At 39.7% G+C, this 17,504-nt stretch overlaps 1 protein-coding gene across 1 annotated transcript in view; it reads right to left on the minus strand.

Annotated features, from left to right (window-relative positions):
- Positions 1 to 371: 371 nt before the first annotated feature.
- The window catches only part of lmx1bb (LIM homeobox transcription factor 1, beta b), a 169,761-nt gene continuing 152,628 nt past the window's right edge, over positions 372 to 17,504 (minus strand). The window contains exons 5-9 of the mRNA XM_034169774.1: positions 14,150 to 14,325; positions 11,550 to 11,627; positions 11,107 to 11,173; positions 8,572 to 8,733; positions 372 to 1,557 (exon numbers count right to left, since the gene is read on the minus strand). Coding sequence (XP_034025665.1) covers positions 1,400 to 1,557; positions 8,572 to 8,733; positions 11,107 to 11,173; positions 11,550 to 11,627; positions 14,150 to 14,325 — 641 coding nt within the window. The 3' untranslated portion in view covers positions 372 to 1,399. The remainder of the gene's footprint in view (positions 1,558 to 8,571; positions 8,734 to 11,106; positions 11,174 to 11,549; positions 11,628 to 14,149; positions 14,326 to 17,504) is intronic.

Below are 17,504 nucleotides of genomic sequence, written 5' to 3' on the forward strand. Positions count from 1 at the left end.
CTCTTCTTTTCAGGAATATCAGCCAAGACTGTCAAGATCGGAATATTATGACACATGAATAGACTGAGTGAGATTTAGTCCTATCAACTGTGCATGTGTGGTCACATGACCATCCATGTGCAGGTGTAGCAGTGGAACCTTACATGGCCACTTTGAAGTGTGATCAAGAAAGTGAAACAGATGGTACAATATGTTTGAACTGCCGCCCGATAAACCCTGAGGTCATGGGCGTATCATTCATTCGTGTCAACCTGAACATTCCTTGACACATTTTTTCAAGCTTCCAATGTTATGTAATCTCTGGATGGATACCAAGTACAGGGGAAATAAAACACAGTGATGCAGTAATACGTGACACAACTCATGAGATGTGAAATGTTGAACGATCACTGAATGGCATTTATTTAACATTATCAGGAGAAAGACATTATTTATTCATCAAAACCAGTCGACTTTGGTCAATTAGCAACATTAACATGTTGAAGATGCAAATATGACCGTGATAACAACAAAAAAAAAAGGTTTATAGTCTGTACGAAATAAATAGCACATTGCTCATTTACAGCTTGGCTGAAGAAAAAAAATAAACAGAAAGGCTAATCTTCATATTTAAACAGCATACAAATGAGTCGAGATACTCATGAACTCACTAACTGCTCAACAACGAAACAAAAAAGTTCTCCTTTTTTAAATAAAGCTTTTCAGTTTTAATATGTACCTTCAAGAGCCTGTTATAGTTAAATAAATAAAATGCTTTCCATTTTTAACATGCACATCCAATTTTCCTGGGGAAAATATTTACACCGCCGATCCTACGCGTCCTCCAATTTCTCTGCTCGCTTTTCCCTTCGAGACAATTTGTCCTCATCACAAACTCTCATACATACACAAATGTACAGTCACTCTTGCAGACATGCTGCAGCTATTTACTATTAACACAATATCTAAACCTAGTCAAAGTGTTCAAAATGCTAACGGTGAACATGGAAATCCGTGTCGTGTAAAGAAGGAACAGTCCAAACACCACATCTTAACCAGGGGGCTTACAAAAAGTTCTACTTTACAATTGATCATGCACTGTATAAATTTGCTGTTATTTGGTTTGAGACTGTGTCATCAGTGGCTTCAGTATCTACTCGTTTCCTTTACGTGAACAAAATAGCTCCGGTAATAGATAAACAACCCTACTGAGTGATCTCTAACAATATTTAACTCTCTTCCCCAGGAATTGTTTCTGTGCTACAACTAGTGGTTATATCTTTGAGCGAGCTTCCGCGCATCACCAGAAGCTACGGCGAGGCGCTGTTTCTTCTTTCATGTCCGTGTTCGTGGAGGAACTCCTGGATGTCAGCCACTGGGTTGAAATGGCCAGTTTATTCTGTGCTGTGTTTCCACTCTTTCATGACGCGAAATAAGAGTTCTGCATGGAGTAGAGGCGATCGATGGGGTTCCCCACGCGGGCTTGCATGGAGTTGACCTCGGATGATGCCATGAAGCAATCGCTGAGGCTGGTTAAGGACGTGTCGCTGTCTATGTCATGGAATGCAGAGTCATTTCCTGTGGAGAGACACAGAGATGTGAGTTTTTGTTTCTTTTTTTCAAAAACATGACAAGGGGTGAAACAAATGTGATCTCGTATTCCAGATCGATGGTGGCGTTGGGAAATTATAATTACTAATAGTCGTTTTGAGGAATCGCTTGTGTGTGTCATCACAATTGTGAAAACTGTTTTGTTCGATATCATCAAAGCTCACTTTTTGCTGCCCTCACTGGGACAATTGCGGTCTACAAGGGAGCATGTAAACAAGGGGCTGCGTCCTAAAAGATCTGGTTAATAGCAGCTGTTTACGCCTTTCATAAAACCTCAACATGTTATTTCTCTGGAGGGAATGGTTAACTTTATTACGCTCTGGATCTTAATGATAGTGTTGCACAAAATGGGGACAGTGTTTTGAGACATATCTTTTAATGCCTTGCCAATATTGTTCTTTTCCCCAAACCAAAGGAAAGTGATGAGACTGGGGATTTGGGTTCTTACTACCAAGAACAACTAAATGGAGGCAAATTATAAGGAAGTTATGAACTTCAGGTAATGGTCCCTGAGGGGCTTGTTGAGGACATCACTCAGAAATGTATTATTCCGGTTACATCCTGTGGACCAACACATGACTGACTCATTTGCCCTCCTTGTTTGCATTTTAATTTTTCACTGTAGAGATAAACAGGGTTGATTGTCACACTGCTTATGTTTTAATCCCTCAGAGTCACCTTTCTGAACTGACAGCATCTCAATTTTCCACCTTGGAGGTTCATCATTCACCGATTGATATTTTGCATTGTTGGGATGATGGGGCCATTTTTATTTGACTTTGGCAAAATGCAAACCATGATTATTGGGCTCAATAACAACAGATATGCTCTGCTGCACTGAAAAAAAGAGAACAGTTGAACCAACTTAAAAAAGCATTACAGTTGGTAAAACCTGAATGAATTAAGTTGTTTGAACATAAGTTTGCAAGTTAGAGTTGATCTAACTTGCTAACTTTAATTCAGAGAACTTAATTCATTCAGATTTTACCAACTATAATTATTTTTAAGTTTTTTTTTGTGTTTTTTTTTCCAGTGTGGAGATGTTTCCCACATTCATGTTGAAGCTACAGTAGATGTCACCAACCAAATAGAACAGCCACAAAAAAAAATAAAAAATACATCCAGTAGATCATACAAAAGAAAATCGTATAATCCCTCGAAGGTTAATCAAAGATGTAATATTATATATATATATATATATATATATATGTTGCTAAGAGTATGTTGCCCACAGGGAAGCATGGCACCATGTATGCTAACAGTGCAGACCTGATCTGTAGCTAACATGATGAAAAGAGTATGCAGTTGCCTGTATTGTTCTTTCAACATTGCTTAGTAATAGTGATTAAAATCAAATCAAATCAATTTTATTTATATAGCGCCAAATCACAACAAACAGTTGCCCCAAGGCACTTCATATTGTAAGGCAAGGCCATACAATAATTACGGAAAAACCCCAACGGTCAAAATGACCCCCTGTGAGCAAGCACTTGGCAACAGTGGGAAGGAAAAACTCCCTTTTAACAGGAAGAAACCTCCAGCAGAACCAGGCTCAGGGAGGGGCAGTCTTCTGCTGGGACTGGTTGGGGCTGAGGGAGAGAACCAGGAAAAAGACATGCTGTGGAGGGGAGCAGAGATCAATCACTAATGATTAAATGCAGAGTGGTGCATACAGAGGAAAAAGAGAAAGAAACACTCAGTGCATCATTGGAACCCCCCCAGCAGTCTAAGTCTATAGCAGCATAACTAAGGGATGGTTCAGGGTCACTGATCTAGCCCCAACTATAAGCTTTAGCAAAAAGGAAAGTTTTAAGCCTAATCTTAAAAGTAGAGAGGGTGTCTGTCTCCCTGATCTGAATTGGGAGCTGGTTCCAGAGGAGAGGAGCCTGAAAGCTGAAGGCTCTGCCTCCCATTCTACTCTTACAAACCCTAGGAACTACAAGTAAGCCTGCAGTCTGAGAGCGAACCGCTCTATTGGGGTGATATGGTACTATGTGCTCCCTAAGATAAGATGGGACCTGGTTATTCAAAACCTTATAAGTAAGAAGAAGAATTTTAAATTCTATTCTAGAATTAACAGGAAGCCAATGAAGAGAGGCCAATATGGGTGAGATATGCTCTCTCCTTCTAGTCCCTGTCAGTACTCTAGCTGCAGCATTTTGAATTAACTGAAGACTTTTCAGGGAACTTTTAGGACAACCTGATAATAATGAATTACAATAGTCCAGCCTAGAGGAAATAAATGCATGAATTAGTTTTTCAGCATCACTCTGAGACAAGACCTTTCTAATTTTAGAGATATTGGGCAAATGCAAAAAAAAGCAGTCCTACATATTTGTTTAATATGCACATTGAATGACATATCCTGATCAAAAATGACTCCAAGATTTCTCACAGTATTACTAGAGGTCAGGGTAATGCCATCCAGAGTAAGGATCTGGTTAGACACCATGTTTCTAAGATTTGTGGGGCCAAGTACAATAACTTCAGTTTTATCTGATTTTAAAAGCAGGAAATTAGAGGTCATCCATGCCTTTATGTCTGTAAGACAATCCTGCAGTTTAGCTAATTGGTGTGTGTCCTCTGGCTTCATGGATAGATAAAGCTGGATATCATCTGCGTAACAATGAAAATTTAAGCAATGCTGGTCTAATAATACTGCCTAAGGGAAGCATGTATAAAGTGAATAAAATTGGTCCTAGCACAGAACCTTGTGGAACTACATAATTAACCTTAGTCTGTGAAGAAGATTCCCTATTTACATGAACAAATTGTAATCTATTAGATAAATATGATTCAAACCACCGCAGCGCAGTGCCTTTAATACCTATGGCATGCTCTAATCTCTGTAATAACATTTTATGGTCAACAGTATCAAAAGCAGCACTGAGGTCTAACAGAACAAGCACAGAGATGAGTCCACTGTCTGAGGCCATAAGAAGATCATTTGTAACCTTCACTAATGCTGTTTCTGTACTATGATGAATTCTAAAACATGACTGAAACTCTTCAAATAGACCATTCCTCTGCAGATGATCGGTTAGCTGTTTTACAACTACCCTTTCAAGAATTTTTGAGAGAAAAGGAAGGTTACAGATTGACCTATAATTAGCTAAGATAGCTGGGTCAAGTGATGGCTTTTTAAGTAATGGTTTAATTACTGCCACCTTAAAAGCCTGTGGTACACAGCCAACTAATAAAGATAGATTGATCATATTTAAGATCGAAGCATTAATTAATGGTAGGGCTTCCTTGAGCAGCCTGGTAGGAATGGGGTCTAATAGACATGTTGATGGTTTGGAGGAAGTAACTAATGAAAATAACTCAGACAGAACAATCGGAGAGAAAGAGTCTAACCAAATACCGGCATCACTGAAAGCAGCCAAAGAGAATGATATGTCTTTGGGATGGTTATGAGTAATTTTTTCTCTAATAGTTAAAATTTTATTAGCAAAGAAAGTCATGAAGTCATTACTAGTTAAAGTTAAAGGAATCCTCGGCTCAATAGAGCTCTGACTCTTTGTCAGCCTGGCTACAGTGCTGAAAAGAAACCTGGGGTTGTTCTTATTTTCTTCAATTAGAGATGAGTAGTAAGATGTCCTAGTTTTACGGAGGGCTTTTTTATAGAGCAACAGACTCTTTTTCCAGGCTAAGTGAAGATATTCTAAATTAGTGAGACGCCATTTCCTGTCCAACTTACGGGTTATCTGCTTTAAGCTGCGAGTTTGTGAGTTATACCACTGAGTCAGGCACTTCTGATTTAATGCTCTCTTTTTCAGAGGAGCTACAGCATCCAAAGTTGTCCTCAATGAGGATATTAAACTATTGACGAGATAATCTATCTCACTCACAGAGTTTAGGTAGCTACTCTGCCCTGTGTTGGTATATGGCATTGGAGAACATAAAGAAGGAATCATATCCTTAAACCTAGTTACAGCGCTTTCTGAAGACTTCTTCTGTAATGAAACGTATTCCCCACTGCTGGGTAGTCCATCAGAGTAAATGTAAATGTTATTAAGAAATGTTTCCATACCATAAGTCAGAACAAGATCTAAGGTATGATTAAAGTGGTGGGTGGACTCATTTACATTTTGAGCAAAGCCAATCAAGTCTAACAATAGATTAAATGCAGTGTTGAGGCTATCATTCTCAGCATCTGTGTGGATGTTAAAATCGCCCACTATAATTATCTTATCTGAGCTAAGCACTAAGTCAGACAAAAGGTCCGAAAATTCACTGAGAAACTCACAGTAACGACCAGATGGACGATAGATAACAACAAATAAAACTGGTTTTTGGGACTTCCAATTTGGATGGACAAGACTAAGAGTCAAGCTTTCAAATGAATTAAAGCTCTGTCTGGGTTTTTGATTAATTAATAAGCTGGAGTGGAAGATTGCTGCTAATCCTCCGCCTCGGCCCGTGTTATGAGCGTTCTGGCAGTTAGTGTGACTCGGGGGTGTTGACTCATTTAAACTAACATATTCATCCTGCTGTAACCAGGTTTCTGTAAGGCAGAATAAATCAATATGTTGATCAATTATTATATCATTTACTAACAGGGACTTAGACAAGAGAGATCTAATGTTTAATAGACCACATTTAGCTGTTTTAGTCTGTGGTGCAGTTGAAGGTGCTATATTATTTTTTCTTTTTGAATTTTTATGCTTAAATAGATTTTTGCTGGTTATTGGTGGTCTGGGAGCAGGCACTGTCTCTACAGGGATGGGGTAATGAGGGGATGGCAGGTGGAGAGAAGCTGCAGAGAGGTGTGTAAGACTACAACTCTGCTTCCTGGTCCCAACCCTGGATAGTCACGGTTTGGAGGATTTAAGAAAATTGGCCAGATTTCTAGAAATGAGAGCTGCTCCATCCAAAGTGGGATGGATGCCGTCTCTCCTAACAAGACCAGGTTTTCCCCAGAAGCTTTGCCAATTATCTATGAAGCCCACCTCATTTTTTGGACACCACTCAGACAGCCAGCAATTCAGGCAGAACATGCGGCTAAACATGTCACTCCTGGTCCAATTGGGGAGGAGCCCAGAGAAAGCTACAGAGTCCGACATTGTTTTTGCAAAGTTACACACCGATTCAATATTAATTTTAGTGACCTCCGATTGGCGTAACCGGGTGTCATTACTGCCGACGTGAATTACAATCTTACCAAATTTACGCTTAGCCTTAACCAGCAGTTTCAAATTTCCTTCAATGTCGCCTGCTCTGGCCCCCGGAAGACAATTGACTATGGTTGCTGGTGTCGCTAACTTCACATTTCTCAAAACAGAGTCGGCGGGTGTGTCGCCGAGTGGGGAAAAATGGTTAGAGATGTGAACGGGTAGGTGGTGTACACGGGGCTTCTGTTTAGGACTACGCTTCCTCATCACAGTCAACCAGTCAGCCTGCTTTCCCGGCTGCTCGGGATCTGCTGGAGGGGAACTAATGGCAGCTAAGCTACCTTGGTCCGCACCGACTACAGGGGCCTGGCTAGCTGTAGGATTTTCCAAGGTGCAGAGCCAAGTCTCCAGTTTGCCCAGCCTGGCCTCCAAAGCTACGCATAAACTACACTTATTACAAGTACCATTACTGCTAAAGGAGGCCGAGGAATAACTAAACATTTCACACCCAGAGCAGAAAAGTGCGGGAGAGACAGGAGAAGCCACCATGCTAAACCAGCTAAGAGCTAGTAGCTGCGCTAAGCTAGCGGATTCCTAAAAACACACAAAGTGAATAATGTATAAATAATTTAGAGGTGATTCAGCAGAGGGAGTGCTTTAGTTAAGGCACGTGAAGATTACACTGTGAAACAAATCGTTATGTAGTTAACTAGATCAATCTAACTGTGCAGATTAAACAGCTAACAGATACAGCAAAGCACAGCTGTGCTCCGGAGCAGGAAGTGATACAATACCACAGTGAGAGCCAACCACCAGTAGAGGCAGCACACACATAGTGCAAATTTGGTAGATTTGCACATAAAATGCACATGAAGCAGGAATCGTTTGCAAAACATGTAAAATCGTAGCTGCTTCTAACGCCTCGCACAGCTGTTACTACAACTATTTGCACACACTTTTTTCTTTGTTTAGACAATGTTTATCTGCTTGTTGACTTTAGCCATGTTATGCTCCTGTTACATGATAGTGATTGTAGTGCAGTGGTAAAGTTTCCATCTGGTAATCATAGTGTGTGCATTTTGAATCCCATGCCATTTTTTTCTTTTTACTTAACCAGGGTTATTTAACTGTGGGCTTCTGTATTGCATCCCCTTTTATGTGTTATTTATATCAACCCAGTGATATTCACTAATTATGCAGCTGGTTTTTATTTTATTTTCCTCCACATCAGTGACGCGATGTGTTGCACCTCGTCCCATGGAACACAGTGCGAACAGCTGCAGCTGCTCGTACTGTGCTCCTGCTTGAAAGACACTGTCGCGTGCATGAACCGTCGCACCCAGATCATGCATGCCTGCCCATTGGCGCGATGTTTCGTGGTTTGCTCATATGAGCTGTTTCGCCATGAGTTGCCCTGAGTTGTACATATTCACACTATGTGTGAAGGGGACCTAAGGTTTGTTAGGAAAGAACGAAATAGTAATTTTCCTTAGAAATACATAGAACTTTGACACAACCCAGAATGATCTGCCTGCTGTTAAGATAGGGACCTCGATCTGCAGCTGTCTATGCTCACCACATGGTTTTACCACCACTGGCAGACATCATCACATCCAGTGCATGTATCAGACTCGGGGCAGAGAGTTCAAACCATATTAAACAAATTTTAAAATATACTGCAAAAACTAATGGCTTATGCGTATTCTTGTGTTATCTCATGTGGGAGGAGAAGCTGGTTGTGCTCTTTTAGCAGCTTAACTCTGGGGCCTGTGGCCTGAACACATGTCCCACACCGGGAAGCTATGAGGTTGATCAAGGGACAGGAATGGGAGGGTGGGATGGGAGGAGGACGTCACTGGCTGCTCACCATATGGGTTCATGTGGTCCCCGGGCATCTGTGGTGGGGTGAGCCCCTGCTGGAATGGGTCTGTGCTGTAACCGTTTTGATCCATAGCGACCAGCTGCTGCTGCGGTGGAGCCAGCGGTGTGAAGGAGTTCATCATCCCTTCCATACGATTGGACATTACCTCTGCAAGAAGTGAAATGAGAAAAAAACATAACAAAAAATATATGTTAAATAAAATATGTGAATGCAGCCAAGAACAATGTAGATCCTCTATATGCTCAAGATCCATTCAGAAATTTTGAAATCAGTACTGCTGTATATGTATCATTCTTCTGGATCCTGGATCCAGAATATTATTATTATTGTTATTATCACTATAACATATATATATATATATATATATATATATTACATTATGGGCCTTTTTGCTCTTTTTCACCATGTTGGTCTCTGGCTCCATTACACCTCTGACAGATTTGAATTTTAACACAAGATAGCCTGTGATTATAACTTGCTGCTATCTGCTATTTCTTTATTTAGAAATTATGAAGAAACAAATATATCTTGCAAATAACTAGAACCAAAAGATGCAATTTGCAAAATGAAGAAAATGTCTTATCTCAAACGTCTCATCTTTAAATTGGGGTTAAGACAAGATATGCATTCACTCATGGATTCTGCATAAAATCACAAACATCACTTCATTAATCATGATCGTCTCATATTGAGTGAAATATTGTAATGTTTTGGAATGAGGATCTGGAGGAATCAGATTGTGCTGACAAAAATGAATGCAGGCCTACTTTATATTGCAAAGTTGAAAAAGAAGTTAGCAGGCTCCCAGATGTTGTCTTATTGTGCTCCTTTTATCTGGAATAACGTGTCTGCTGAACTAGTTCATTAAATTCTTTAAGTTCTCTTTCACATGTAGAAAGCTGTAGTACCTTATGAATATTTCTTAAGGCTAGGCTAGGCTAGGCTAGGGGCCTAATACTAATTAGGCTCAAATATTTGGCTGTATTAGTAATGAATGAGACTCTCACATTCAAATGGTTTTAATGTTTTCAGTCAGTACTTTGGGACTTTTTTGTGTGTGTGAAAAACACATCTTTCAAAGGAAAACATGGTACACAAGGGACCCTCATGCAGACCTCATGCAAGTTCTACTTTGGGCGTGTTTTGATTCTAACTGTGGCCACCTATTGACAGAATCTTTGAAACTTTGTGTACAGACAATCTTGAAAAAGACTCTGTGTATCAATGTGATACTTGGTATACAAAGCAAACTAACTAAGACCTCAGACAAGTGCAAGATACATTGGCCATGTTTTGATTCTAATAATGGTCCTCTGGTGACTTGGGTATTTTGCAAAAAACATTCATTCATTTTCTGTACCTGCTTGCTCCAGTCATGGGTCATGGCACAAATAAACAGATAAAAACAGTAACACACACCTATGGTCAAATTTTAAAGTTTCCAATTCACCTAACCTGCATGTTTTAGGAAGTGGAAGGATGCCGGAGCACCTGAAGGGAACCTACAAGAACACAGGAGAACATGCAAACTCCACACAGAAAGGTACAGGTGGGAAGCGATCCCACGACCTTCTTGTGCAAACCATTAAGCCACTCTGCTGCTCTTGCGTAAACCATTCTTCACCAAATGTTCCTCTCAGGCCTTGTATCTGTACGTCCTAATTTTCAAGGGTATTCAATTGAGGAGTCCATCTTACTATGGCCAGAGAGTCACCCAAAGAATGTCTAAACCACATTTCAGAAAAGATGTATTAATACTTTTTGAAAAAATCACCAGACAGTGATATCTTGAACCCTCCTGGGGGCCCGTGGGAGTCTTTAGAATGATTAAAGGTCAATGAAAATCTTTGTCTTTGTAGACAGTGACTCAAGGAAAGACTTACTAAGCATTTCTTTCAGCTAAAAATGGAGAAGTGTGCAAAAGGTCATTTTTGGCCCCTTGAGGGGTACCGGGAGGTGTCTTCGAATGATTGAAAGACAATGTGATTTGTGTGTGTGTGTGTGTGTGTGTGTGTGTGTGTGTGTGTGTGTGTAGGCACCCTCCCAAAGAACCTGTATACAACTACATAATTACAGAAGACTTTATTGAACAGCTTTTTTTGCAATAAATGGAACCGTGTGAAAAATTGTTTTGTTTTTTTTTTTGTTTTTTTTTTGTTTTGTTTTTTGCCTTTTCGGGGAGCCCTAGGGGGTGTCCACAGGGATTTAATCAGAAAGTCCAGCTTACTGTGACCAGACAGTCCAACTAGTAAGTATGGTTTGTACCAAATTTCAGAAAAATTGTATGAAAAGTTTTTTTTTATGAAAACTTTTAGATTATTTTTATAGAACATTTACATTATTTTATCAAAATATTGATGAATGAGAAATAATCATCTTTGAACTTGTTGAAGCCTTTGATACCTGATGCACCAACGTGACTACATTTGTGACTGAATTACCATAAGCGACAAGTACGTAGACAATAATTCCCCTGGAAAACAAGTTTGAGACAACAGTGGTTGTGTATGTATTCCGTACCTTGGCCAAGCCTCTGAGAATTCTGTTGTTCTTGTTGCTGCTGCTGTCTTCGTGCCAACTTCTTCATCTAAAAAGAAGGAGTAATAGTTGTGAGGAACTCCCAAAACTAACATGCGCACTTTAATTTAAAAAGTGTGCTCGTGTCCGTTCACCCTGGAATGAACTGCGTAAAATCGTATCTGAGAGCACTTCATTGTCAAGAATCAAAAGCTTTTTGCAGATAATAATCAGAGAAGAGGAGGGTGTAGACGTTTAATGCAAGAGTGAGTTAGATTTGCAGCTCCTTGTGCTTTTTAGGTTCGGGAGAGGAATGCAGTGATAAGTTTAACACACGCAGTTGAGTTGATTTATTAGCCGGATTCTTTTCTGTAAATCTAAGATGGAACAAGGCTGTTGTGTGTGGAAGGGAATCGCTCACAGTTGGAGTTGATTCACGCTCTCACCTTAGCTCTCTGGTTCTGGAACCACACCTGAACCACCCGAACACTGAGTCCTGTCTCTGCTGCCAGCGTCTCTCTCACCTGAAGACAAAGACGCAAGAAGACTTTCAACATCGCAGGAGAAATAAAAGACTTCACGGCACAATGAAACACTTTGTGTCCTTTACATTTCTGCCACATTTCCCACTGGGCACTTTGCCCATTTCATTGACTTTGATTTAAGCCATCGCTGAGTGAATGCAGTGGTCTTTTTGGACCTCTTGGTTATTGCCTCTTCAAAGTGTTGGACTGGGTGCAGCGCCTGTTTTAAGGCCCAGTCTGTGTAGCCAGGTCACCTATCTTGGTTTGTCATTTGGTGCAGGCGGGCTGTGTTACACCGCAGCCTCAGTTAACGCAGAACAGAATGCTGCTTCCCACTTCAAAGTGCAGCTCTGAGACTGGGGCATTTTTTTAATTTGAGAATTTTATTTGTGTAACTACTGTAGGGCTTGTAGAGTGCATTTAAATTTCCATATGTCCCCGACATGCATAAGTATGTCAGAAAATGCATGGGTAAAACAAAACACATATACTTATATTCATCACTGTCTATATCTATCTATCTGTTTGTGACATCTTTTTGGCCACAGTGGGGTTCAAACACCACATCGCTTATACTTGAAACCAAGGCTCTACCAGATCAGCCAAAGGGGAACTTCCCACTAGCAGCAATATCCTTTCAATCTGGACTTCACCATTTTACATATTTCCTCACCATTTTTTTTACCTTGTCCCGAGGTCACAGGTGTATTTAAACATGTTCTGTGACTATTTCAAATGCCACTTTGGCAGCAATGCCACTTTGTGACTACACTCAAAAAACCAGCATGGTTGTTGTTGGTTTTTATGTTACATGAATGTCTAACATGTAGCTTCTATGATATAAAATCTACGATATAAAATCAAGTTTTATGAGTGAACACATTCAAATCATGTAGTTTTAACATAACATGCAACAACTTAAAATTGAACTTCCTCGGTGAACATAATAAAATTATGAAAAGTATTTCCACCAAAGTAAAATTTGTTGGGTCAACATGATGAATTTGCGTTACTGTTTCTTAATTACCATGGGTCAAGCCAACTATATTTGTAGGAGTATATGTTAAAAAAATAAATAAATAAATAAAAAATAGTAAATAGCTCGCTTGTGAAGTTGACATATAACTGTATTATTTAAAAAGTAGTTGCAACTACTTACAGGGCCGGGGTGGTGGCCAAGTGGTTAGTGCACTTCGTTTCAGTATGAAAGCTTCCCAGTTCAAACCCACCACTGCCACATTTGTCTATGTAATGTGGAGTTGCATCAGGAAGGGCATCCACCTCAGATTTGCTGTGGTGACCCTGAGCGCACACAAGTGCTATCTTGCATGCCAGTGCCAGTATTAAAGGTGAAATGGTAAATGGCTTTTACATCTGCGTCAGACGCTCAAAGCACTTTACAAATAATGCCTCACATTCACCCCAATGTGAGGGTGCTGTCATACTTGGTACTCACTACACACCGGGAGCAACCTTGCCCATGTACCCTTAGTGATTTTCCAGTCAGGCTGGGATTTGCACCTAGGATCCTCTGGTCTCAGGCCTAACGCTTTAACCACTAGACCATCACCCCCCCATCTTGTGGTAACATTGTACAGTATTGATCCACATTTTAGATGGTGTATTTTTCTTGGAAACATATGTGATATATGATACATCCACAAAAGCAGTTAGCGTCAAATGCCTGTGAAATGCTTGCATCATGCTGTGCACCTTTTAGATCTGCTTTCTTCCGCTTAAACTGGGAAAGGGTGGAGCTGTACTTTTTCCACATTTTACAGCCAGACACGTTAAACTAATCTCTGCGTCAGGGGGCTGTTGTTTGTGTTTGCTTCTCACCACCAACGCTCTGTAGTCTGTTTCGCTTGCCTTTCCGGGGAGTTTCTGAGGATGTCTGGGGAATTTACCCATCTGAAAAATCTGTGATGTACATTACCGATCTCATGTAACTACACAAGTTTTGAGCATGCACAAAACATTTTGCCTATGGAAAATTTATTGATGATATGGGTACATGGCATGAATGTCTGAGTAACTGTTTATTGCATGACTGCTTTATGCAATCTAGGATGTTTTTCTCTCTCTCAATGTGTTGATTAGCATTATTTTCAAATTAAAGCAGTTCTTAAACAACAGTAGCATAAGCAAACAAGATTTACACTTCAAAATGTGTTCTTCCAAAAGCCCTTAAATCAATGAAGAGATGATGAGATTTTGTAGTGGATCATGATCTAGATGTGGATCCAGGAGCATTTTGTAATTAGTACTTAATTACTGTTTCGCATGCTGTTTGTAACACGGTGAAACAGCGCCCTCACTGGTACGTCAGTATAGTTAAGGAAAGACAAACCAAGCCTCAGCTGGGCCTCAGCAAAAGAAACATTCCTCCCTTATGACATCACAAAGATCTGATGTCTTCCTCTGCCAGCTAATGGAAGAAATTGTATTTAAGATTATGATCCAGGTTGGTGTAGTTATGTGGTCATATTTTTTTTGCCCTTTTAGTTTAAGTTTCAACATACCTTTCTGCAGGGTTTTGAAGACACCTCAAATGAGGCCTTGAAGGCTCGCCTCTGCTGAGTTGTTAGGATAGTTCGTGGTCTTTTAGGCCTCCTGGGATCTTTTCCTTCATCTCCCTTCCCTTGGCCTCCAATGCCTTTCTCTGGCTTGATGTCCAGCTCCTCATCGTCACTTTTCTCTGCACAAAGAGTCATTTTTCTGTATCATCACTGCCGGTTTGAACTGAATACTTTCTGCTAGTCAGTGACAGTCCTCTGATAAATATATTCCTGTTCTTCCCCATTTCACACACCACAAGTGCACAATCAAAGGAGACACACATGTTTTTAATACTTTGTTATCAATTTATTACAAGAGGAAAGAAAAGGACACATACAATTAGAATCACAGAAGTCTGTAGTGTTCGCTCAATGTTCACAATGAAATATGCACATTTTTCACTGAGCTGACACCACGTCACTTGTAACATATTGGACTCAGCTTTAGCTGATTTACACTAAATCAATCTTTGATAAGAACACTACACCCAGTACAACTAAAAGGCAACTCAAGTACACATAGCAAATGCATCTCCTGTGACACTGCAAGAGTGAAATTTGAGCTCTTTCTGACTTTATTAATGTGGTGACGACTTCTATGTGGATCATTAAATTTTCACTGTCAGCAGCAGGATATTACCCATTGAGGTGTAGAAAAAAAAATCTGTAAAATTTTAATTTCTCTATCCTACAATGTCCCATTAAAAGTAAATAATACCTTGGGTCTGTTAGATGAAATTATCAAACATTAAATCACAGCTGTTTGCAGCTATAAAAAAGGAAAAAAAAAAAAAAAAAAAACAGTAAGTACATTTTCATTAAACTCCCAGGGCAATTTATGGAGAATAACTGACAAATTTCATATGTTTGTGAATTTGCTTGCAATGAGAAGACAGGTGCAAACATTCAAATGGTTAGTCTATATGCTGGTGGTAATGCAGGGTTTTTTAATCACTTGCATGTATCTGTCTGTGAAGGACTTTGTACCAAGTAACTCAAAAATGAGTGAGCAGATTTTCATCAAATTTGGTCAGAATGATCCTTGAGTGAGTATTCCCACGTAATTAACTTTTAGAGCAGATCAGTCCAAGATAAAGGTCAAGTTGCTCAAAAAATATCATTTGAAAAACACATATTCCAGAATATCTACGTCATGGGGATGATGAGATGATGTTAAGCTCTCCAAGTAGGTTGAATCAGGTCAACTGGACTTATTTTTGTTTATTTAAATGATGTCAGGATGATGTCACCACAAACACTGTGACATCCCAACATCACACCTAAAAACAGGTCCATTATTTATTTCACATTTGTTATGTTCAAAGTGCCTTCATTCAAACCTTATTTTAGTTTCTATTTATGTTTGAGTGAATTCCAGAAGCACGCTCACCCAACTCATCATGATCATGTTAAAATTGCAAAATAAATGCGCAGTTACAGTTACTGAAATAAAAAAGTAATTAAATCACATTTATGAGTGATTAGCTTTGGATATGATTTTAAAAAAATCGTCATGAGGCCTATGTTACTTTATATTTTTGCTGTGCAGGAATGACATATTTCTCTATAATGTGGGTCACCAAAAAGCTGTCGAAACAAATTTAATTGCTTTTGATTGGTCTGTATTTTGAATTTGCAACGGCACATCCTGTTTGCAAAGCGCAAGCCAGTCTGCTCTGTCTAAGCCTGATCCGTCAGATCTCAGATGCTAAGCAGTGTGGCATCTGGTTAGTACTTGGATGGGAGAGCTCTTTGGAACACCAGTGGCTGTGTGTCTCTCCAGGTAAAACTGGAGTTGCATCAGGAAGGGCATCCGGCGTAAAACTTGTGCCAAATACCAGTGCGGATCTGGCTGTATCCGCTGTGGCGACCCCGAACAAAAAGGGAGCAGCTGAATGGACAACAACAACAACATCCTGTTTGCAAAGCAGCCTCTATCTCAGTGTGTAAAATTTCGCAAATGTTTTGTGAGACTAAAAAGGCTATCTAGCCACGAATGACAAATCTGGCGACTTTCCTTCCACACAAACTGGTCATTTTTGTAACAGTGCTATTGTTTGGAATGTTGTTGTTCGATGTAAGATATTTTTACTCCCAAGTTGTCATATTTTTGCACTCAGTCAGTTTCCCTCACGATGTGATGAATGAGGGGCCCCTGTTGCATCATTTAGTGATGCAACGGGGGTACCCAACATGTAACAGATTGATGTTTATTCAAAATGAGCTATTTGCATCAAAATGTGACAAGTTGTGTGTGAGATTGCATTACTTGGGGACAGAAAAAGGCAGGACATTGGAAGATGTGCTATGCAGACAACCATGCAATCTTAATTCAAGTTGTACTGAAAAACGTTTGATAAGTGTTTTACAGTAATTGTCGTGAGGCATGCACTCCCACTCTTAAATTAATTTTAAGATGTTTCAGCTCTACTGTGCAGTTTAAAACATTTGTTAGAAACGTTATCAAGAAGTAATGGGTAGCACTATCGAAGCCTATCAAATGGCCACGATGGGCAGCACAGTGGATTAGTGGTTAGCAATGTTGCCTCACAGCAAGAAAGTAATGGGATCAAATTCCCCTGTGGCCTTTATGTGTGGAGTTTGCATGTTCTCCCTGTGTTTGCATGGGTTTCCTCCAGGTGCTCTGGTTTCCTCCCACATTTAAAGACATGCAGGTTCGGTGAATTGAAAACTATATAATTGTCCAGGTCTCCCTTGCAAAAGAGATCTTGATCTCAGTGGGACTAACCTGGTTAAATAAAGGTTAAATTAAATTAATTTAAAGTAATGAAGAGTAATAAGTTACATTATTCTGATTAAAATAGTTTGATTGTAAGATTTTTACCAGAGTAACTAATAATCCACAACATATTACATTTCAAACATAACCTTCCCAAAACTGGCAATGTGACATTTGAAAAAGTTGAAAAAAGTGTATAAATAATTCTACAATGCATCATGCAGTTGGATTCGACAGACAGGTCCATCAGGCCACATAGTCGTGTAAACAACACATGAAATATAAACACATTAATTATCCTTCTGTGTGAGATTAAAGCATCCCTAAATAAGAACCAGCAGCACCGTTAATACATCTGCTGATGACGGCGATATCTCATGTGCCTGTGAGATGTTTCTACATTTGTCCTCTGAAAAGTGACTTTTCATCAACTACAAACCGAGGTTAACCTCTGCTCATGTCAACATTTTGTCCATTTCAAAATTTGGAGCTACACAGACATGCCTCTGCCATGCTACCATGGACTGAGACACTACGAAGCTGCAGAGCAAATATTCCCACAAGTTGACCAAAGTTGAC

The sequence above is a fragment of the Thalassophryne amazonica genome, chromosome 5 (genome assembly GCF_902500255.1).
Source record: "Thalassophryne amazonica chromosome 5, fThaAma1.1, whole genome shotgun sequence".
Lineage (NCBI taxonomy): Eukaryota > Metazoa > Chordata > Actinopteri > Batrachoidiformes > Batrachoididae > Thalassophryne > Thalassophryne amazonica.